Source organism: Nannobrachium achirus (assembly GCF_963921795.1).
Source record: "Nannobrachium achirus genome assembly, chromosome: 21".
Lineage (NCBI taxonomy): Eukaryota > Metazoa > Chordata > Actinopteri > Myctophiformes > Myctophidae > Nannobrachium > Nannobrachium achirus.
The window spans coordinates 35,590,681-35,607,955 of NC_137828.1; the positions used below are offsets into that span (position 1 = coordinate 35,590,681).

Sequence of the window (17,275 nt, forward strand, 5' to 3'; positions counted from 1 at the left end):
CTGCATTATGTCCTTCCCTCTGCCTGTATTTCTACTTTGTTTGGGATGTTTCCGTGCATCAACCTTTGGCCAGTATATAGTTTCCAGTGTCCCATGTGGCTGTTATTCAATTCATTTGAGTGATGTGTGCTAGTCAATAATAATGAAGGCTGATCAGTGGCTCTTAGCAGTAGCCTAACTCCTGTCCTGTGTTTCATTCTTACTGGCTGCTATTGCTGCTGTGACACCTGAATCTCTGTATGGGGAGTACATTTAATTAAATGAAGTGACTTCAGTGCATGACAATAAGCATTGATCATTCATTCTTCTTCTCTTGTAGGGTAAGTAGGCAGACTAAAATGTGACTCCTTTTGATTGACATGGATCACTCAAATGAATAGAATGACTGACAACAGGAAGTGATGCCCATAATTCACGCAAGGCCTCGTGGGATACTGGAAACTCGTGGATACACACAAATATTGGTTCCTCTGTGTTCTTGAGCAGTTCTTTGGGGTGGTTAAGTTAAGCCCCAATTGGAGTTGTTGAAGAGGGGCAAACTTTGATTGTTGTGTTTGCAAACTGCTAGTGACAAATCCAACTTGCTATAGGCTACAGTAGGCCTACCTTTAATTCCTGTTTTGTGCATGTCCACTTCCATAACTAACTAAAGCTGCACTTCTGTCAGAGCTAACCAATGCCCTTGTCTCACTACCTTCCGGGGCAATTACACTCAGCTACATGAACACAGGATTTTGTACTTGGGTCATTGTACTTTGTTGCTGTCCACCACTGGTTGACCACTGACCTGTGGTGTTGAAGCCAAACAGCAGGGGGCAGGATACAGTAAACGCCAGGACCCACACTGTGGCAATCATTACAGACACCCTCTTCCTGGAGCTGTGGGTAGTGTTGTACAGGACAGGCATCACCACTGCTGTGTACCTGCGTCCACGCACACATGCACACACACATGCACATTGCACAAACACGCACACACACACACACGCACGCACGCGCGCGCGCACGCACGCACGCACGCACGCACGCACGCACGCACGCACGCACGCACGCACGCACACACACACACACACACACACACACACACACACACACACACACACACACACACACACACACACACACACACAGAGACAGACAGACAGACAGAGACAGACAGACAGACAGACAGACAGACAGACAGACAGACAGACAGACAGACAGACAGACAGACAGACAGACAGACAGACATTAACATACTGTAATAAGGAACTTGTGGAAAACAATATGCTGACATAATGGAAAAGGAGTAATAATTAGAGAAAGAGAGATAAAGAATGAAAGAGAGACCAAGAGAGCAAACGTTTGCCTTTTTCAACAACCATGTGTATGCCATGAATTTATAATATATAATTTATAATTTGGGCCCTTGGCAACGGATTCAGAGCATGCAGCTTTTATGCCAGAAATCAACCAAGGACGGATGTGACATTATGTTATAGACAGCTGGGGCTTTCATGCGGAAGATTGAGTGGTTCAAACCCTGCCTAGGCCTACATCAGCAAGGGAGAGAAGACAACAGCCACCTCATGGCCTCCCCTAAGTAACAAGAAATCTTGTGAAATAAAATGTCGCCAAACAATCATCAAGGACAATGATACACAAAAGATGAATAGACAGCTGCCATGAATGCAGTAATTATTATATGCAGGGTGAAGGCAGAGGAACAATAGCAGACTCATATCTATCTCTCTCTCTCTCTCTATATATATATATATATATATATATATATATATGTCACAGTATATAATTATGTTCAGTAAGATTGGGAACAGGAGCGCTCGTTTTTGGGCACAAGGTGGCGCAAGCAGTGCCTCCTTCGGGGAACTAGGAATAATTTGAGTGAGGTTAGGGTTATGATTACGGTTAGGTTTAAGCATAGTTTTACTGAGGTTATGGTTAAGTTTAGGCATAGTTTTACTGAGGTTAGGGTTAGGATTAGGGTTACGTTTAGGCATAGTTTTACTGAGGTTAGGGTTAGGGTTAGGTTTAGGCATAGTAGCATTCACCAGGTTAGCATTCACCAGCGTGGAACTAATAGGAACAATGGAGGAACAATGAGACATGGGATGGGACCAATGCAATCAAATGCTCTACCACTGAGACATATGGGCTTCTTCCAGGGACTGCCCATAAGGTGAACTAAAACAAGCGCTCCTTTCCCAATCTTACTGGTTTTTCAAATATACTGTAACATATACACTAGGTCCTCACCCCGTTCCTTACCCGTTACCTGTTACAGACTATTTTGTAGTGTCACGTGAAACTTGACCAATAATGGAAATGTGCCCAGTCTGAGTCAGGTTGGCTGGTGAGGCTCACCAATCCACCAATCCCCAAGATTTTAGGACATATGCCCGTTTATGCCCGTTCTGATTTGCTACGGGCACAGACGGCCCCTCTCGTGGCCCTTATATATGCCTTGATGTTATGACGTCACCCGTTGCCTCTCTCTGACAGGCATAGACGGCCCCTCTTGTGGCCCTTATATATATGCCTTGATGTTATGACGTCACCCGTTGCCTCTCTCTGATTGGATACAGGCATAGACGGCCCCTCTCGTGGCCCTTATATGCCTTGATGTTATGACGTTACCCTTTGCCCCTCTATGCCCCCTCTCTTTGCCCCGCTCTGCTGGCCCACTTATGCGCCAGCAGAGCGCGCCTTGTAATTTTTATCAGGGCGCACTTGTTGATAGTGACGTCACCAAGAATGGACGTTTTGCCCAAAGGTATAGAGGGCGCTAGCGCGTTTGAGCCGGGACGGTCTCAGTACTTCCGGTTCATCCAGTAGTGTTGACATCAGTCATTTCCAGAGTGTATGGTCAGTCATTTTCTCCGTTAAATAAAAATTCTTTCTTTTCACCTTTTTCTATTTTTATCACTTCTCAAAATACATTTTATTTGGATGCTTCATCTTTTTACCGTTCATTTTTTAAGCGGTGAAAGCTGCTTCCAAGGAGTGGCTTTGTCTGTCCTGTACATGTTTTTGAAGCGGTGAAAACCGCTTCCAATGAGTGGCTTTGTGTGTATCACGCCCATATATGGTCATTTTAGTCCAGAATGAACAGGCTTTTTCAAAAACAGAATGTCCGTTTAATTACCATATATGGTGATCTCAGTCCAGAATGAACAGGGTTTTTCAAAAACACAATGTATGTCACCTCATGTCCATATATGGTCACTCCAGGCCAGAATGAACAGGTTTTTCCTGTCCCGTACGTGCAAAATATCAGTCCAGAATGAATAGGCTTTTTCAAAAAGCAAAATGTGTGTCCCATGTCCATATATGGTCATTTCAGTTCAGAATGAATAGGCTTTATCTGTCCTGTACGTCCAGAATATGTGTGCGGTGTCCCTCCCGGTCAGATGAATGGATACTTTGAGGATTGGTCAAGCTTCACATGATAATTTGGCCTTCAGGTTTTATCTGTCTTGTACATGCAATAGGTCTCACCTATTGCAGCAATGACAAATAGCCGCATAAGAGCAAAAGCAAAGGCACAATAAGAATATACAGATGCTAACAGAATGGTAAAAAGGAGCATTAAGGCAGACAAGAGTAAATACATTGAAAATCTAGCAAAAGTTGAAAAATTTAGTAGGCCACAAAGATAACAGAAACTGAAATAATTATAGAGGGATGCAGTTGACAAACAACTAAGAGACCAGCAAGCAGGACTTGTTATATATTTTTTTAAAACCTATTATACCGGCTGTCATGCCGGCTCTCCAGACAATTCTATACTAAGATTCACCGCTTCACTTCGAACCGAGGTTTGATTTTTTTGAGGATTCCCATAGATTCTCAAGGAGTGGCTTTGTCTGTCCCGTACATGTCCCGTACATGTCCCGTGCATGTCCTGTGCATTAAAGGATTGGTCAAGCTTCACATGACAATTAGGCCCTCCAGACAAAATCATTCATTCATTCAGAATTCATCAAAATATAGAACTAAAGCACATAGAAAGTATAGATCTAGAACACGGAATGTATAGATCTAGAACACATACAATAAAAATTCACCGCTTCACTTCGAACCGAGGTTTGATTTTTTTTGTTAGTGTTGTCATCGATTTTTATTTATAAAGGGAAACGTATGTGTGCTTCTGTGTAGAAACGTTTACAGACAGCTTCTACACAGTCTTCACAGCAGAGCAGAGCAGAGAGACAGAGAGGTACAGAGAGGTGACTGACCATACGCTCTGGAAATGACTGATGTCAACACTACTGGATGAACCGGAAGTACTGAGACCGTCCCGGCTCAAACGCGCTAGCGCCCTCTATACCTTTGGGCAAAACATCCATACTGGTCCCTGATTGGCTGAGGGTGACGGACAGACATACATTTTGTCGTTTAATAGTTAGATATATAGACAGAAAGCAGCACATGAACTCTTAAATCACTCTTAGGCTGCAATCAGACTGGAACGCACAAGTTGAGTGAGAGTTGTGTGGGGGAGGCGGGGGGCAGAGACAGCACAATGCATTGCGGATAGAAGTCGAGTGGTTTGAAGTCTAGTGCGAGTCGTGAGCAAGTTGGACGCAACCACACAACACCACACGACTCGCACTCGACTTCAAACCACTCGACTCCCATCCGGAATGCATTGCGCTGTGCCTGCCCCCCGCCTCCCCCACACGACACGCACTCGTTTTTGTGCCTTTAGGTCTGTAGCCGGCCTTAGAGACCTCTGAACCCATCCCTGTTACCGACAAGACAATGCTGTTGAATTCTGGTTTAACTCTGTGACAATACATTGCCCATGGACTCAAAATGTATTGATACGTCGACTACCATAACCAACAACACGTCTTCATATTGAATAAACGCATTAGCCTGGCATGGCCAGACTAATATCATTACCATTGAGGGAGACCACTGTACAGAACCCTCAACAGCTCATTGTGCATCGTACCCATAGTATTGCCACAGTTTGTGTGTTTATATTGAAAAGTGTGACATAGTGTATAGTAGTATAAGTATTGTATTTGTATTAAGTTGCGGCACAATGACTATGGATAGAGAGGCATGACTAATGTGTGTATACTGTATATAAAGTACAGTCTTGTTTGCATAACTGCATTAATTCTCTGAAGGTTTTAGAGGTCATGATGCCTGCTCCGAGACCCTGCGGAGATGTATTAAATATCCACAGTTCAAATATGATTATTTTGGGGGTCGCAGCCTAAAAAGGTTGAGAACCACTGCACCAACATACCAGTGGAGTGCAATTAAAGGAGTAGTTCACCCCCCCAAAAAATTACTTATTTTCTATAATCATCATATAATTTTTTGGTTGAACTACTCCTTTAATCATGCAAAGGTACCAGTATACATCCTGCTGTGCCACATGTGCATACACTATAAGTTCTCTCCTCGTCTCTCTAATTCAGACAGACAATTGCACAAGCACGTACCTGTCAGGATCTATAAGTTAATGTAGGGGAAGAAATGGCCCTGACGCATGAAAACTTCATACAGGGGACACAAGCACTGCAAATGTCAAGGGGGAATGTTATAAATATGGTTTAACTAGAGGGACTAGGACAACCAAGAGAGAATTACTTATTCATTCCTTTGCGTACAATCAGTAGTGTGTGGAATCAGTCTAGTTTGTTTGTTTTTTAGTAATAGCTTTAGTAATAAAACGTATTTAAGATATTGCGTTGATGCATGACGCTCATATTAACCTTAGAAGGAATTAAGTTGTTTTTTATTAGCATATACATTCCATACATTCCATTGGGCTGTACCACACATGGGCATATGACAATAACTTGCGATGGGAGTGGTCCGTATTGAGTGAAAGATAATTTATTCACAAAATAAATGCAATATTTAAGGTGCTTTTATTTTAACATTTTAATTAAAGAGGGTAATTATAATGTATTAAGGCATAGTTGTCTTATTAGCCAGGGATCCTTTTAACAAAAATAACACTTGAATGGACGGGCTGATATTCATGAAACTTGGTTAGAATCATCATTAGGCTGTCCAGACTGCTAGCAAAAATAACCCCATACTGATATTCATGAAACTTGGTTGGGGATATATGCTGCGCAGTGTTCGCAATCAAAGTCAAGCTAAACATCAATTGCAAATTGGTGGGAATGATCAGTAGGCTGCCCCGAAGAGGTGAAGTTTCCGGGGGCGCCCTGGTACCTCACCTGGTAGAGTGCATACCATTAAGGCTAAGTACTTGCACAGCTGGCCTGGGTTCGAATCAGACCTGCGGCCCTTTGCTGTATGTCCTTTCCCATATCTCTCTTATGTCACTTCCTGTCGCTATCAAATAAATCCTTAAAAATGCCCAATAAAATATCTACCGGTATCTATTTGAGCTAACTGCTCCCACTCCTACATCTGGCTTTGTCTGTTTGTTCCGCCTCTGTCTGGACTGATTGGTCGATTGGTGTCTGTTTGTACGCATTGGCCAAGCTTCACACAACGCTTAATGAAATTAACTCACAAATAACACGTCACACTAGGTGTGATTATTTTTTAAATAGAGCAATGATGTTTTGGGTTGAAAAGATGAAATGACAAGAGAAGAACAAGAAGAAGAACAAGAGATATTGAACCCCAGGCACATTTGTTTAATTCTTTATGCCCCCACAGGCCCCACCCCACACACACGCACATATACAGAATATATACACACTCACCTGTCAATGCTGATGGCGCACAGGTTGAGGATGCTAGCGGTACACATCATCACATCCAGCGTGACAAATATGTTACAGTAGAGCCGACTGAAGAGCCAGGCACCGCCAACTACCTGGACAGGATATACAGACACATCAAACCACAGAGAACTCTCTCTCTCTCTCTCTCTCTCTCTTTGAATCAACACACACAGAGGCCAGAGGGATAGGGATCGCTTGCATGCACGTGTGCCAACAAGACTTCAAAGTGCGACTGCGGAGACACATCATGCACTTTATGTGTCTCCTTTCCCCCTATGCTCTTGATTTTTATCTCTTTTTTTTCACTGCAATGATGGGTCTACACAAATATGAATTTCACCCATATTACCTGTAATGTGATGTGACAAATAAAGATTGATTAATTGACTGTGCTCTCATGTTCTGCACTTGACTGGTGCCACCTGCCCTCCCTCTTTATATTCCACACTCCCCTGAGTCCCCTCCCTTGTCCCTTGAGTTGTTCACTGACATTGAAAGCTGGCTGAACAAGACAGCGCAAAGGGTCAAATTTTCCGCATCAGTCCCCAGCAAATCTCACACAGATCCTCCCACTCAGGTTCGTCTTTAGGGAGTTTAATGACAGATATTCAATAACTCTCTCTTTATATTGCCTCTAAACTGTACAGCCCATACAGAAAGCCTATGGGAAGAGCATGCACGCCCATAAATCTTGTTAATTAACTAATCTCTCATTCTTGTTAATTAAATAATCTCTCAAGAACAGATGAGGTGCTGCTGTGCAGGAACAAAACAGAGAGGGCGTTGTTTTTCCCTATTCTTTGACGATGGGTTCCCAGATTGCTGGTAGGCAGGTTTCTGAACTGTCCAGTGTCTACAGTCCTACTCTGTGAGACACAGACCAAGTAGACAGAAATGGTGCCGTGCCATCTTATGTGTGAGAGACTGAGAGTGTGTGTGTGTGTGTGTGTGTGTGTGTGTGTGTGTGTGTGTGTGTGTGTGTGTGTGTGTGTGCGTGCGAGTGCGTGCATGCACGTGTGTGTGTGTGTGCGTACGTGCGTGCGTGTGTGAGACAGTCAAAGAGTATCTCCAGCGTATTTAGAATTCTGTACCTCAACAAAACAGAAGTTTGTTCTTAAATAAGTGCGCAGGAAAGAGTGAAAAGAGAATTCATTTTGCAAGGCACAATGTCCTTTATGTCTTGAAGAGCGAGTGGTCTGTAGAAGACTGGAATACCAATAATGTTGTAAGTTGACATGTCTAGCTCAAATAAAAACACAAATGCAATGAATGACTCGCTGATTTTCAGTTGGCTTGCTTAGCACGTCTTAACAATTTTTGGCCAAATCAATTATTGAATGCAAATTAAGTAATTATGAGTCACTCAGTATATGTCTACAGCAGTTAGTCATTATCACAAATCAGGGGCTGTTCTATGCCAAACCTTTGATGAAAGAACAGGTGATAACTGATGGTCACAAATCCGTGCACGGCGAGCAAGGAACCGAAGCCAAAGATGTTTACAACAACAATCTAACGTGGCCAACCCTAGATGATGTGAACCACCATCAAACCTCAAATGCACATTATAGAGTCAAATGCACACATGGATGTAGCCTGCGGAATGGGTTCAGCCAGCATAACTTGAGTGGGTCAATGCGGTTGCATTCAGTTTGATACAATGCTACTACGCCAGTCTTGCATCACAGGTGACGTGGCAGTCAGCTGATCATTGCCAACCTACTTAAAGCCTGCTCAGTTGTCTCTTCCTCCTGCCTTGCTGATTGGCAGCTGGCACTTGCTTGCCCCCACCGCCTCCCCAGCACCACCAGTAGGCTCTGCTGCTAATTCTGTTCCCCATGGGGGGTGTTTATATATATTTATATCTCCCTGCTCCTAATGGTTATTGATGTTCTTCTGTGCTGCGCTGAGCAGGGAGAGCAGAGCCTGACGCCAAAATAAATGTGACATATACACACTTGCATTACTCATTCATAATAATAAACATTGTATCAATCCTTATCGTGAGTTATCTGACTGAAACGTATGGTCCCTGTCAAATGCACATAATACAGTATGGAGATAACACAACATAAAATGTACATACTGGATATAGGGATCAACATACACTGATGTCTTACACATCATAAACCAAATGCACATACATGGAGATTTGATTCTTAACATGCACTGGTGTCAAACATAACAGAAACCATGTCAAATGAACATTACAGAGATTTTCAACACACAGTTTTTGATTCATCAAAAAATTATGATGAAAATTATGACACCGATTTGCGCGTCTGTCCAGCCTCTGAAACGCCCATATATCCATCCAACCATCCATCTCCAACCGCGTATCCGGAATCAGGTCGTGGGGGTAACAGTTCCAACTGGGATTTCCAGAGTTCCCTATCCAATCGGATCTGCGATGCGATGTTGGTGTGCCGAACTCTAGATGTGAATGCAACGTAGCGGCCTGAACCTCTATGTATTTCTAAAAACCCACAGACAAACTTAACTACTTTCATGAATTGTCAAAAAAATAGCAGATCTACAAGCTCATAAACACGCCGCGATGCGGCACATTGTGAGATGGTAGATCGGCTATTTTTTCTATTTTTGACAGAAACTATTGTGCAACGAAGCAGGGCATTAATAAATTTACAAAAAAATAAAAAATAAAACAACATTAAAAGTTGACATAATGCTGGCCTACTGGTCCAGGTGCATACCACTTAGCTATTGCCACATAGGCATTTATGCCTGATGGTGTCGCCGGTTCGATTCCCAATCCGGATGACCTTTTGCCGAATGTCACTCCCCATCTCTCCCCCCATTTCCTGTCAGTCTACTGTCCTAGCCAATAAAAAAGCCCCAAAAACAAATCTGAAAAATAAAAATAAAAAGTTAACATAATGGAGATTCAAGTCTCTGCTACAAGCTCACAACGCTGTGCACTGCAAGGTGTTGTGAGCTTTAGATCACCCATTTTCATAATGTTTGCCCTTTTCTTAATAAGTAATATTTGACAATTTGGCCAATTTGGTAGTAAAAAAAGTCTTAAAAGTCATTAAATTGTAACTTTAGAAATGTGCCCTGTAAACTTCTACTGTATGTCATTTTGTTTTACTGTTGAGTGAGAAAACATTTGTACCCCAAAATAATTTGGGCCCCCGATCGACCCCCAGTTTGGGAACCACTGCCTTAAGTGACGACAAATGCCTCGGTGACGATTTAACTTTAGTCCGTCAAACGTGGACCTAAGCCTAGAGAGAAACCTTGGGCCTCACCTCCAAGTAGACAGCCCAGGGCATGACCAGCGAGGCAACCAGGAGGTCAGCCACAGCCAGGCTGACCACCAGGTAGTTGGTGGTGGTTTGTAGGGAGCGCTCCCTCAGCACAGCCAGACACACCAACACGTTCCCAAAGACGATGGCCAGGATGAGCAGAGAGTACAGCATGGCGTAGTAGTTACGCTCCGTGTCCTCCCGGCTCCCGGCTTCCTCCAGGCTCCCGTTCCCTTCATCTCCTGCAAGACGGTCGGATTCATTCCAGAAGTGCTCTGCCCTGCTAAACATTGCCATGTGGACGTCCCGCTGACATGGGAGATGAGACGGAGGAGAGACCTGCCAGAGAGGAACAGATAAGCATCTTTGTCTTAAACCCCTTTCCACCCAACAAACATGACTGTATCTCACATATATGACAATCCTTTCCTTATCTCTCTTGCCTTACCTCTCCCCACATGCACGCGCACATGAGCGTGCACCTTCCGAAATGAATGCCAGGACAGATTTTTTTATGGGAAAGCGACTTCGGGCTCCTGGATATGCAAATCCACTGGCTTAGAGGGATAACCACATAACAGTCATGTGAAATGTAATTGATTTCAGCTCAGAAATACAATAACAATCATATTGTTATAATAGTTAATCTCTCTAGGGCGTCCTCAGACAAACCTTCCATTGTCGCTTCCAGTCATCCCGGTTCTCCATACATCCGGCCAGCTCGTTAGTTCATTGCGCTCCTGCGTCTTTCTTGAGTACATCCACATACAGTATGTTAGTGTGGGACGTCCTCGTAACCTGCAAGCCTCATTCTCCTGGCTGCTATATTATCGCTCACCCTTAATATTCCAGCATACAGATTCTTGTTGGTGACATGTGTACTCTTGCTGATGTTGAGCACTACACGTAACATTCTGGTGTAGCACCCGTCTAGAGACTTCTACAGAGTTGGCTTCAGGGTCCAGCATTCACTGCCATATAGGAGAACAAACTCTACCATTGCATAGAATAAGCTGAGTTTGATTTGTCGGGGAGGTTGAAGTTCCATACACTGGCCATGCCATTCAGGGCCCTCCATGCAAGTGCCTTCCTCACTTTAAGATCTTGCTCTGTTGAGTTGACCCATGAGCCTTGACTTCATTCAGAGCAGTGCCTCCTGTTGTTGTGATGTTAATGGTGATCACCTCAGTTTTCTTGGCATTCAGCCGAAGGGCCAACCTTGGCACACTCTGACTGTGCCAAGTTGGGGTAATAATAAAATAAATAATAAACTTTCCGAACAGAGGACAAGAGATCTTTCAAAAAACAGGTGCTCTTTTATTGTTCAAGGTCTCTTAATATTTTTTGCAAATTGGTTATTTATTTTAACACTGTGATGACTTTCATCCACAAATCTAATACAAAGCTACAAAGCGTCTGCATCCTCACAACTGGGGCGTTGTTTGTCTAGTTATAAATAGCATCAACACATTGGTCCCAGACAGTTTGTGATCTATATTAAAACTAAGACATTTAATACTCCAACACTAACGTAATGTCCTCTAATACTAGAGTGGGTGGTGGAGCATGACATTGAAAATATAAAATTACCTCTTTGGGTTTTGATGTGCTTACAATGTGCCAACAAATTACAAATGTGAGGAGGCCTCACGCCAGTTAAAATAATTTAGAACTGGACCATGTTCGACTTCATCCTGCCTCAGTCCAAAGTGACAGTACACTGCCCTGTGGTGTAACAGTAGAGGTAAACTCACATCTGACATTGTGTTGGAGTTATTAGCAGAGGATGAATGAAGTACTTTAGGAAAGGGGACCTAGATTGATATGTTCTCCAATGACAGGACCACCAAACATAATTTGTCATCACTCTCAAATCGTTAATCGTACTATAGTGACATGTTGGGGCAAAATCACCATGCGTCATCCTCCAATGGGACTCCCCAGTCTCGTTTTTCAATGCTCCAGAAATACGCTTCTGCTGACTCCATTTGAGTGCCATACACCAGTAACACTCCCTAATCGGGAGATAAGCGACCGTAGGTCACTGATCTCCACAAATAGGGCAAAAATGTGTTTTGCCAAAATCTTCCTGATCCATGTTGATGACATGAGTGTAGACATACTGTGTAGTGATTTTCGTGATTTTAGGGCAAAATCTGTAGGAGCAGTGTCCAAAAATGTGTTTTTAAAAATCGGCCTGGAGGTGGCGCTATATGGGAGAGATTCATGTTGATGGGATGAGTGTAGACATACTGTGTACCGATTTGCGTGATTTTAGGGCAAGAATTGTAGGAGCAGTGTCCAAAAATGTGTTTTGCAAGAATCGGCCTCATGGTGGCGCTAGAAGAGGGCCATGTGAGAAATGAGGGGTGGGGTCTCCGCGCCGGCAAGGCGGACGAATAGGTACCGGCCCTGGCTGTCCCGGTCGCTCCTAGCCGGAGTTACGGCATTTTATGTGAGCTGCAGTGTAGGGGGTCCTCCACTGGGGGCGCCACCACTTTTGCATCCGCTCTGGAGCACCAGGAGTGGGTGGTCCCCGGGAATTCCCCGTGAGCTGCCCCGTGGGGGTGGTCATTTGGTCAGTTTAGCACATTTGGTGATTTTTTACATCTGGGGGTCCCCCAGGGACCTGGGGGTCCCTGGAGCTCCGGGGGTCCTTGGAGGTTGTAGTTTGGCAGGTAAGGAAGGTGTGTGCAAAATTTGGCATGGATCGGGGCAACGGTTGCGGAGATATGAGCAGGGCAAGAGTGTGACGTGTGAGGTGTGACAGACAGACTGACTGACGGACTCACTCACAGTTTGTGCAGGTTTTGATAGTAAATGCGACCTACGGTCGCAATTACATTACAGATATGGTTTGGAAGTGAATAATTCATCCTCGTGAACATGCGACAGCATGACGGGATCGCCTCATTGTGTCACTGTCTGACACAGGGGAATCCTGTCGCTTCAAATCGGTGCAGCATGGTCAAATCTCAGAATCAAATATTGTCATTTTTACTCCATTACATTTATTTGACAACTTTAGTTAATAGTTACTTTGCAGATATAGATTATTGCGACCGTAGATCGCATTTACTATCAAAACCTGCACAAACTGTGAGTGAGTCCGTCAGTCAGTCTGTCTGTCACACCTCACACGTCACACTCTTGCCCTGCTCATATCTCCGCAACCGTTGCCCCGATCCATGCCAAATTTTGCACACACCTTCCTTACCTGCCAAACTACAACCTCCAAGGACCCCCGGAGCTCCAGGGACCCCCAGGTCCCTGGGGGACCCCCAGATGTAAAAAATCACCAAATGTGCTAAACTGACCAAATGACCACCCCCACGGGGCAGCTCACGGGGAATTCCCGGGGACCACCCACTCCTGGTGCTCCAGAACGGATGCAAAAGTGGTGGCGCCCCCAGTGGAGGACCCCCTACACTGCAGCTCACATAAAATGCCGTAACTCCGGCTAGGAGCGACCGGGACAGCCGGGGCCGGTACCTATTCGTCCGCCTTGCCGGCGCGGAGACCCCACCCCTCATTTCTCACATGGCCCTCTTCTAGCGCCACCATGAGGCCGATTCTTGCAAAACACATTTTTGGACACTGCTCCTACAATTTTTGCCCTAAAATCACGCAAATCGGTACACAGTATGTCTACACTCATCCCATCAACATGAATCTCTCCCATATAGCGCCACCTCCAGGCCGATTTTTAAAAACACATTTTTGGACACTGCTCCTACAGATTTTGCCCTAAAATCACGAAAATCACTACACAGTATGTCTACACTCATGTCATCAACATGGATCAGGAAGATTTTGGCAAAACACATTTTTGCCCTATTTGTGACAGACGGACTCACTCACAGTTTGTGCAGGTTTTGATAGTAAATGCGACCTACGGTCGCAATTACATTACAGATATGGTTTGGAATCGTGAATAATTCATCCTCGTGAACATGCGACAGCATGACGGGATCGCCTCATTGTGTCACTGTCTGACACAGGGGAATCCTGTCGCTTCAAATCGGTGCAGCATGGTCAAATCTCAGAATCAAATATTGTCATTTTTACTCCATTACATTTATTTGACAACTTTAGTTAATAGTTACTTTGCAGATATAGATTATTATTAATTAATTAAATTATGATTCAATAGTCTTCCAAATGTTTACAAAATATATAGCTGATCTGCAAGCTCAAAGTGTGTCAGGAAGCGTCATGCTTAAATTAGCTTGTAGATCATCTATTTTCAAATAGCCAATAGGGCTTAAAGGAGTAGTTCACCCCCAAAAAGAGTTATTTTCTATTGATTAGTCACGCCATGGAGAGTAGAGTTCAATAATATTTTGTTTTTTGTCACATTCCTAAGACAGAAATGTGATAACAATAAATTTACCCCCATTCGTTCCGGATGGGGACCCGTTTCGAAACGGGTCTCCATCCTGAATCAATGGGGGTAAATTTACTCGAATTACATTTTTGTCTAAAAATATTATTGAACTCTACTCTCCATGGTGTGACTAATCAATAGAAAAAAAGTCATTTTGAGGGTGAACTACTCCTTTAAGTGGTTATTAAAAATCAATAATTAGAGTCCAATATAAAATTATATAATGGTTCTGAAATTGGCATTCTGCATAATGAGTACTTTTACCTTTGTACTTTAAATATATTTTTGTTTGTACTTTGACTTGAATGCAGGACTTTTACTTCTAAAGTATTTTTACTATGGTATTGCTACTTTTACTTAAATCCCAAATCTTATACTTCTTCCACCAGGGTCTCAATCATTTGCTACACCACGTCCTGAGAGAGCTGTGTGTGTTCTCCACCCCAGCATTGACCATCTCTTGCTGAACAGATAGATAGAAATAGACCTTGAGATATAGAAAATTAAATTGGGACCTTTGCTGGAATGGCACTGACCTTTGCCTCATAGTAGGTGAAAAATGTATTCCTTTTGTTCGCTGAAGAGAAGCACACTGACACTGTCTTATCTGGTCGAGAGTCTGGATTATTTTGTCACTCACCAATTTACCCTGAGGAAATGTTGTATTTATATTTTTTGCAGAAGGCCCAGGTTTTGCTCCACTCTCTCGTTTATTCTCTAACCATACTTACAGTACACCTGACCACGGTCCAGTTAATATAGTCCATCCATACACTGTGTGTGCCTGCCTGGGTCAACGTTATGGTAAACAAACGGATCCATCTTATCCACCCCACTGACCCCAGTAAGAGGGGTCTGGAAGACACAGTGGAGCCAGACGATGGTTTCAGACCTGGCTCAAATCCAGAGACATTTTATGGTATTCATATAAAGTATACTTCGATGTAAACTGGCTGAGAATGTTTGAGAGGCAGGGGCTGAAATTTAGAAAAGGGCCTTTTGGTTAAAATATCGAAAATAGCAGAACTCCAAGCTCACAACGCTGTGAGCTTGGAGGTCGGCAACTTTCGGTACTTGATACCACACTGAACTAAGCATAATCAAGTGAATATACTGGAGATGTGGTGTAACGGCAGTGATTTCTACAAAGAGAGGGCAATTATTTCAACATAAGATGCTGCATTCAAGTTCAGGAGAGTGTGCATTTCTTGAATGCTGCCTTCGGGTATGGCATGGAAAGAGGGCGTTTGCATTTCTTTCACCATAGGAGGGTTTACACAGGTTTACCACTTTAACCTTATACAGTATATACAGACAGTATAGGCTATTTGAAAATGTTATGTACAGTATAGGCTATGTTCAAAACCCAACAAATACAGGAGAGGTGCATGAACATCTCAGACATACAGACTAAAACATGTGACACAATACAGTGACTCATCAAGGACTGCCTGGGGAACAACGGCTTCGCATCGTCCATATTTTTTTTACAGTCAATGGTCCTATGCCACTCCAGTCCCATTGTCAATCACCTGTTCCTGTCCCGGCAGTGGAAGAAAGCTCTGGGGATTGGGGGCTTTCAGCCCCCTTTCCCTGCCTGCCCTCCCCCTCTCTCAAGTTCCTCTTCTTCATGGACATTGTAGGATGTCTGGAGCTGTCCCGACTCCCTAGAGGGGGGGGACTTTTTTGTCACTGATTGTATTTGTATAGTATCTAGGACCGGTCTTGTATTTCTATGTATGTTCCCTGGTTTAGTTTTCTAGGTACTCTGTTTCTGTTTGCCCCAGCCATATCTAATTTGTCATCACCCCTCATGTGTATATCAGTCTTGGTTTCTATGCTGCGAAAATTATGTTTTTTTTTGTTCCTTGCATGGGTGTCTCCTGTTGTTGTGAGAGGTGGATGTTTTTGGATGTTAATGGTGATCACCTCAGTTTTCTTGGCATTCAGCCGAAGGGCCAACCTTGGCACACTCTGACTGTGCCAAGTTGCCATAATAATAAAATAAATGATAATAATAAACTTTCCGAACAGAGGACAAGAGATCTTTCAAAAAACAGGTGCTCTTTTATTGTTCAAGGTCTCTTAATATTTTTTGCAAATTGGTTATTTATTTTAACACTGTGATGACTTTCATCCACAAATCTAATACAAAGCTACAAAGCGTCTGCATCCTCACAACTGGGGCGTTGTTTGTCTAGTTGTGGGCTCGCCTGGAAGGCGAGCACAAGTATGTTATCTTCATTATTGTGGGCTCGCCTGGAAGGCGAGCACACGTATGTTATCTTCATTATTTATTTCTATATTTATATACTAGTCAGTATCTCCTCAAAACTTTGGCGCGCTTCATCTCTTAAACGCTTACACCTTTCAACACCATTCAAATTTTTATGTGTTCAGCTTACTGAGGACAAGTGTGCTTGTATTTTTGGTTTTGAAATGTTTTGTAGTATAAATATAAAAAAATAAAAATGTTTAACTTTAAGCACCCAATGCATTTCCAATGGGTTAAGCACCCAATGCATTTCCAATGGGTTTAGTGAGTGGGGACAGAGTGGAGAGAAGGATAATAGACCCATGTTTATGTTAAGGTGCTGTGGCTGCAGTGTTCACACTTCAGATATGCTATCTATATCATTGCGTTCACACAGGTCTGCTCTCTGATTTGATCCAAATATGATCTAAGCTTTGTGATGTATATATTCTGAGTTAAAACTACAAATATCTATAAATGTCCCTCTCCACTCTACTGATTGAGACAGCTGTGATTAAAGGCCTGTCTGTCATTGGCTGTTCTGTGGTGCTGCAAAGTAACCAAGTACATTTACTCTAGTATATACAAGTACTTGTACCTACAGTACAATTTTGAGGTACTTTTACTCTACTTTCCA

General features: G+C 43.3%; 1 protein-coding gene across 2 annotated transcripts in view; it reads right to left on the reverse strand.

Moving 5' to 3' along the window:
- The window catches only part of drd3 (dopamine receptor D3), a 45,716-nt gene that overhangs the window by 21,690 nt on the left and 6,751 nt on the right, over window positions 1-17,275 (reverse strand). For both annotated transcript variants that reach the window (XM_080751581.1, XM_080751580.1), the window contains exons 2-4: window positions 10,001-10,336; window positions 6,708-6,820; window positions 788-924 (exon numbers count right to left, since the gene is read on the reverse strand). In XM_080751581.1, coding sequence (XP_080607707.1) covers window positions 788-924; window positions 6,708-6,820; window positions 10,001-10,294 — 544 coding nt within the window. In that variant the 5' untranslated portion in view covers window positions 10,295-10,336. The remainder of the gene's footprint in view (window positions 1-787; window positions 925-6,707; window positions 6,821-10,000; window positions 10,337-17,275) is intronic.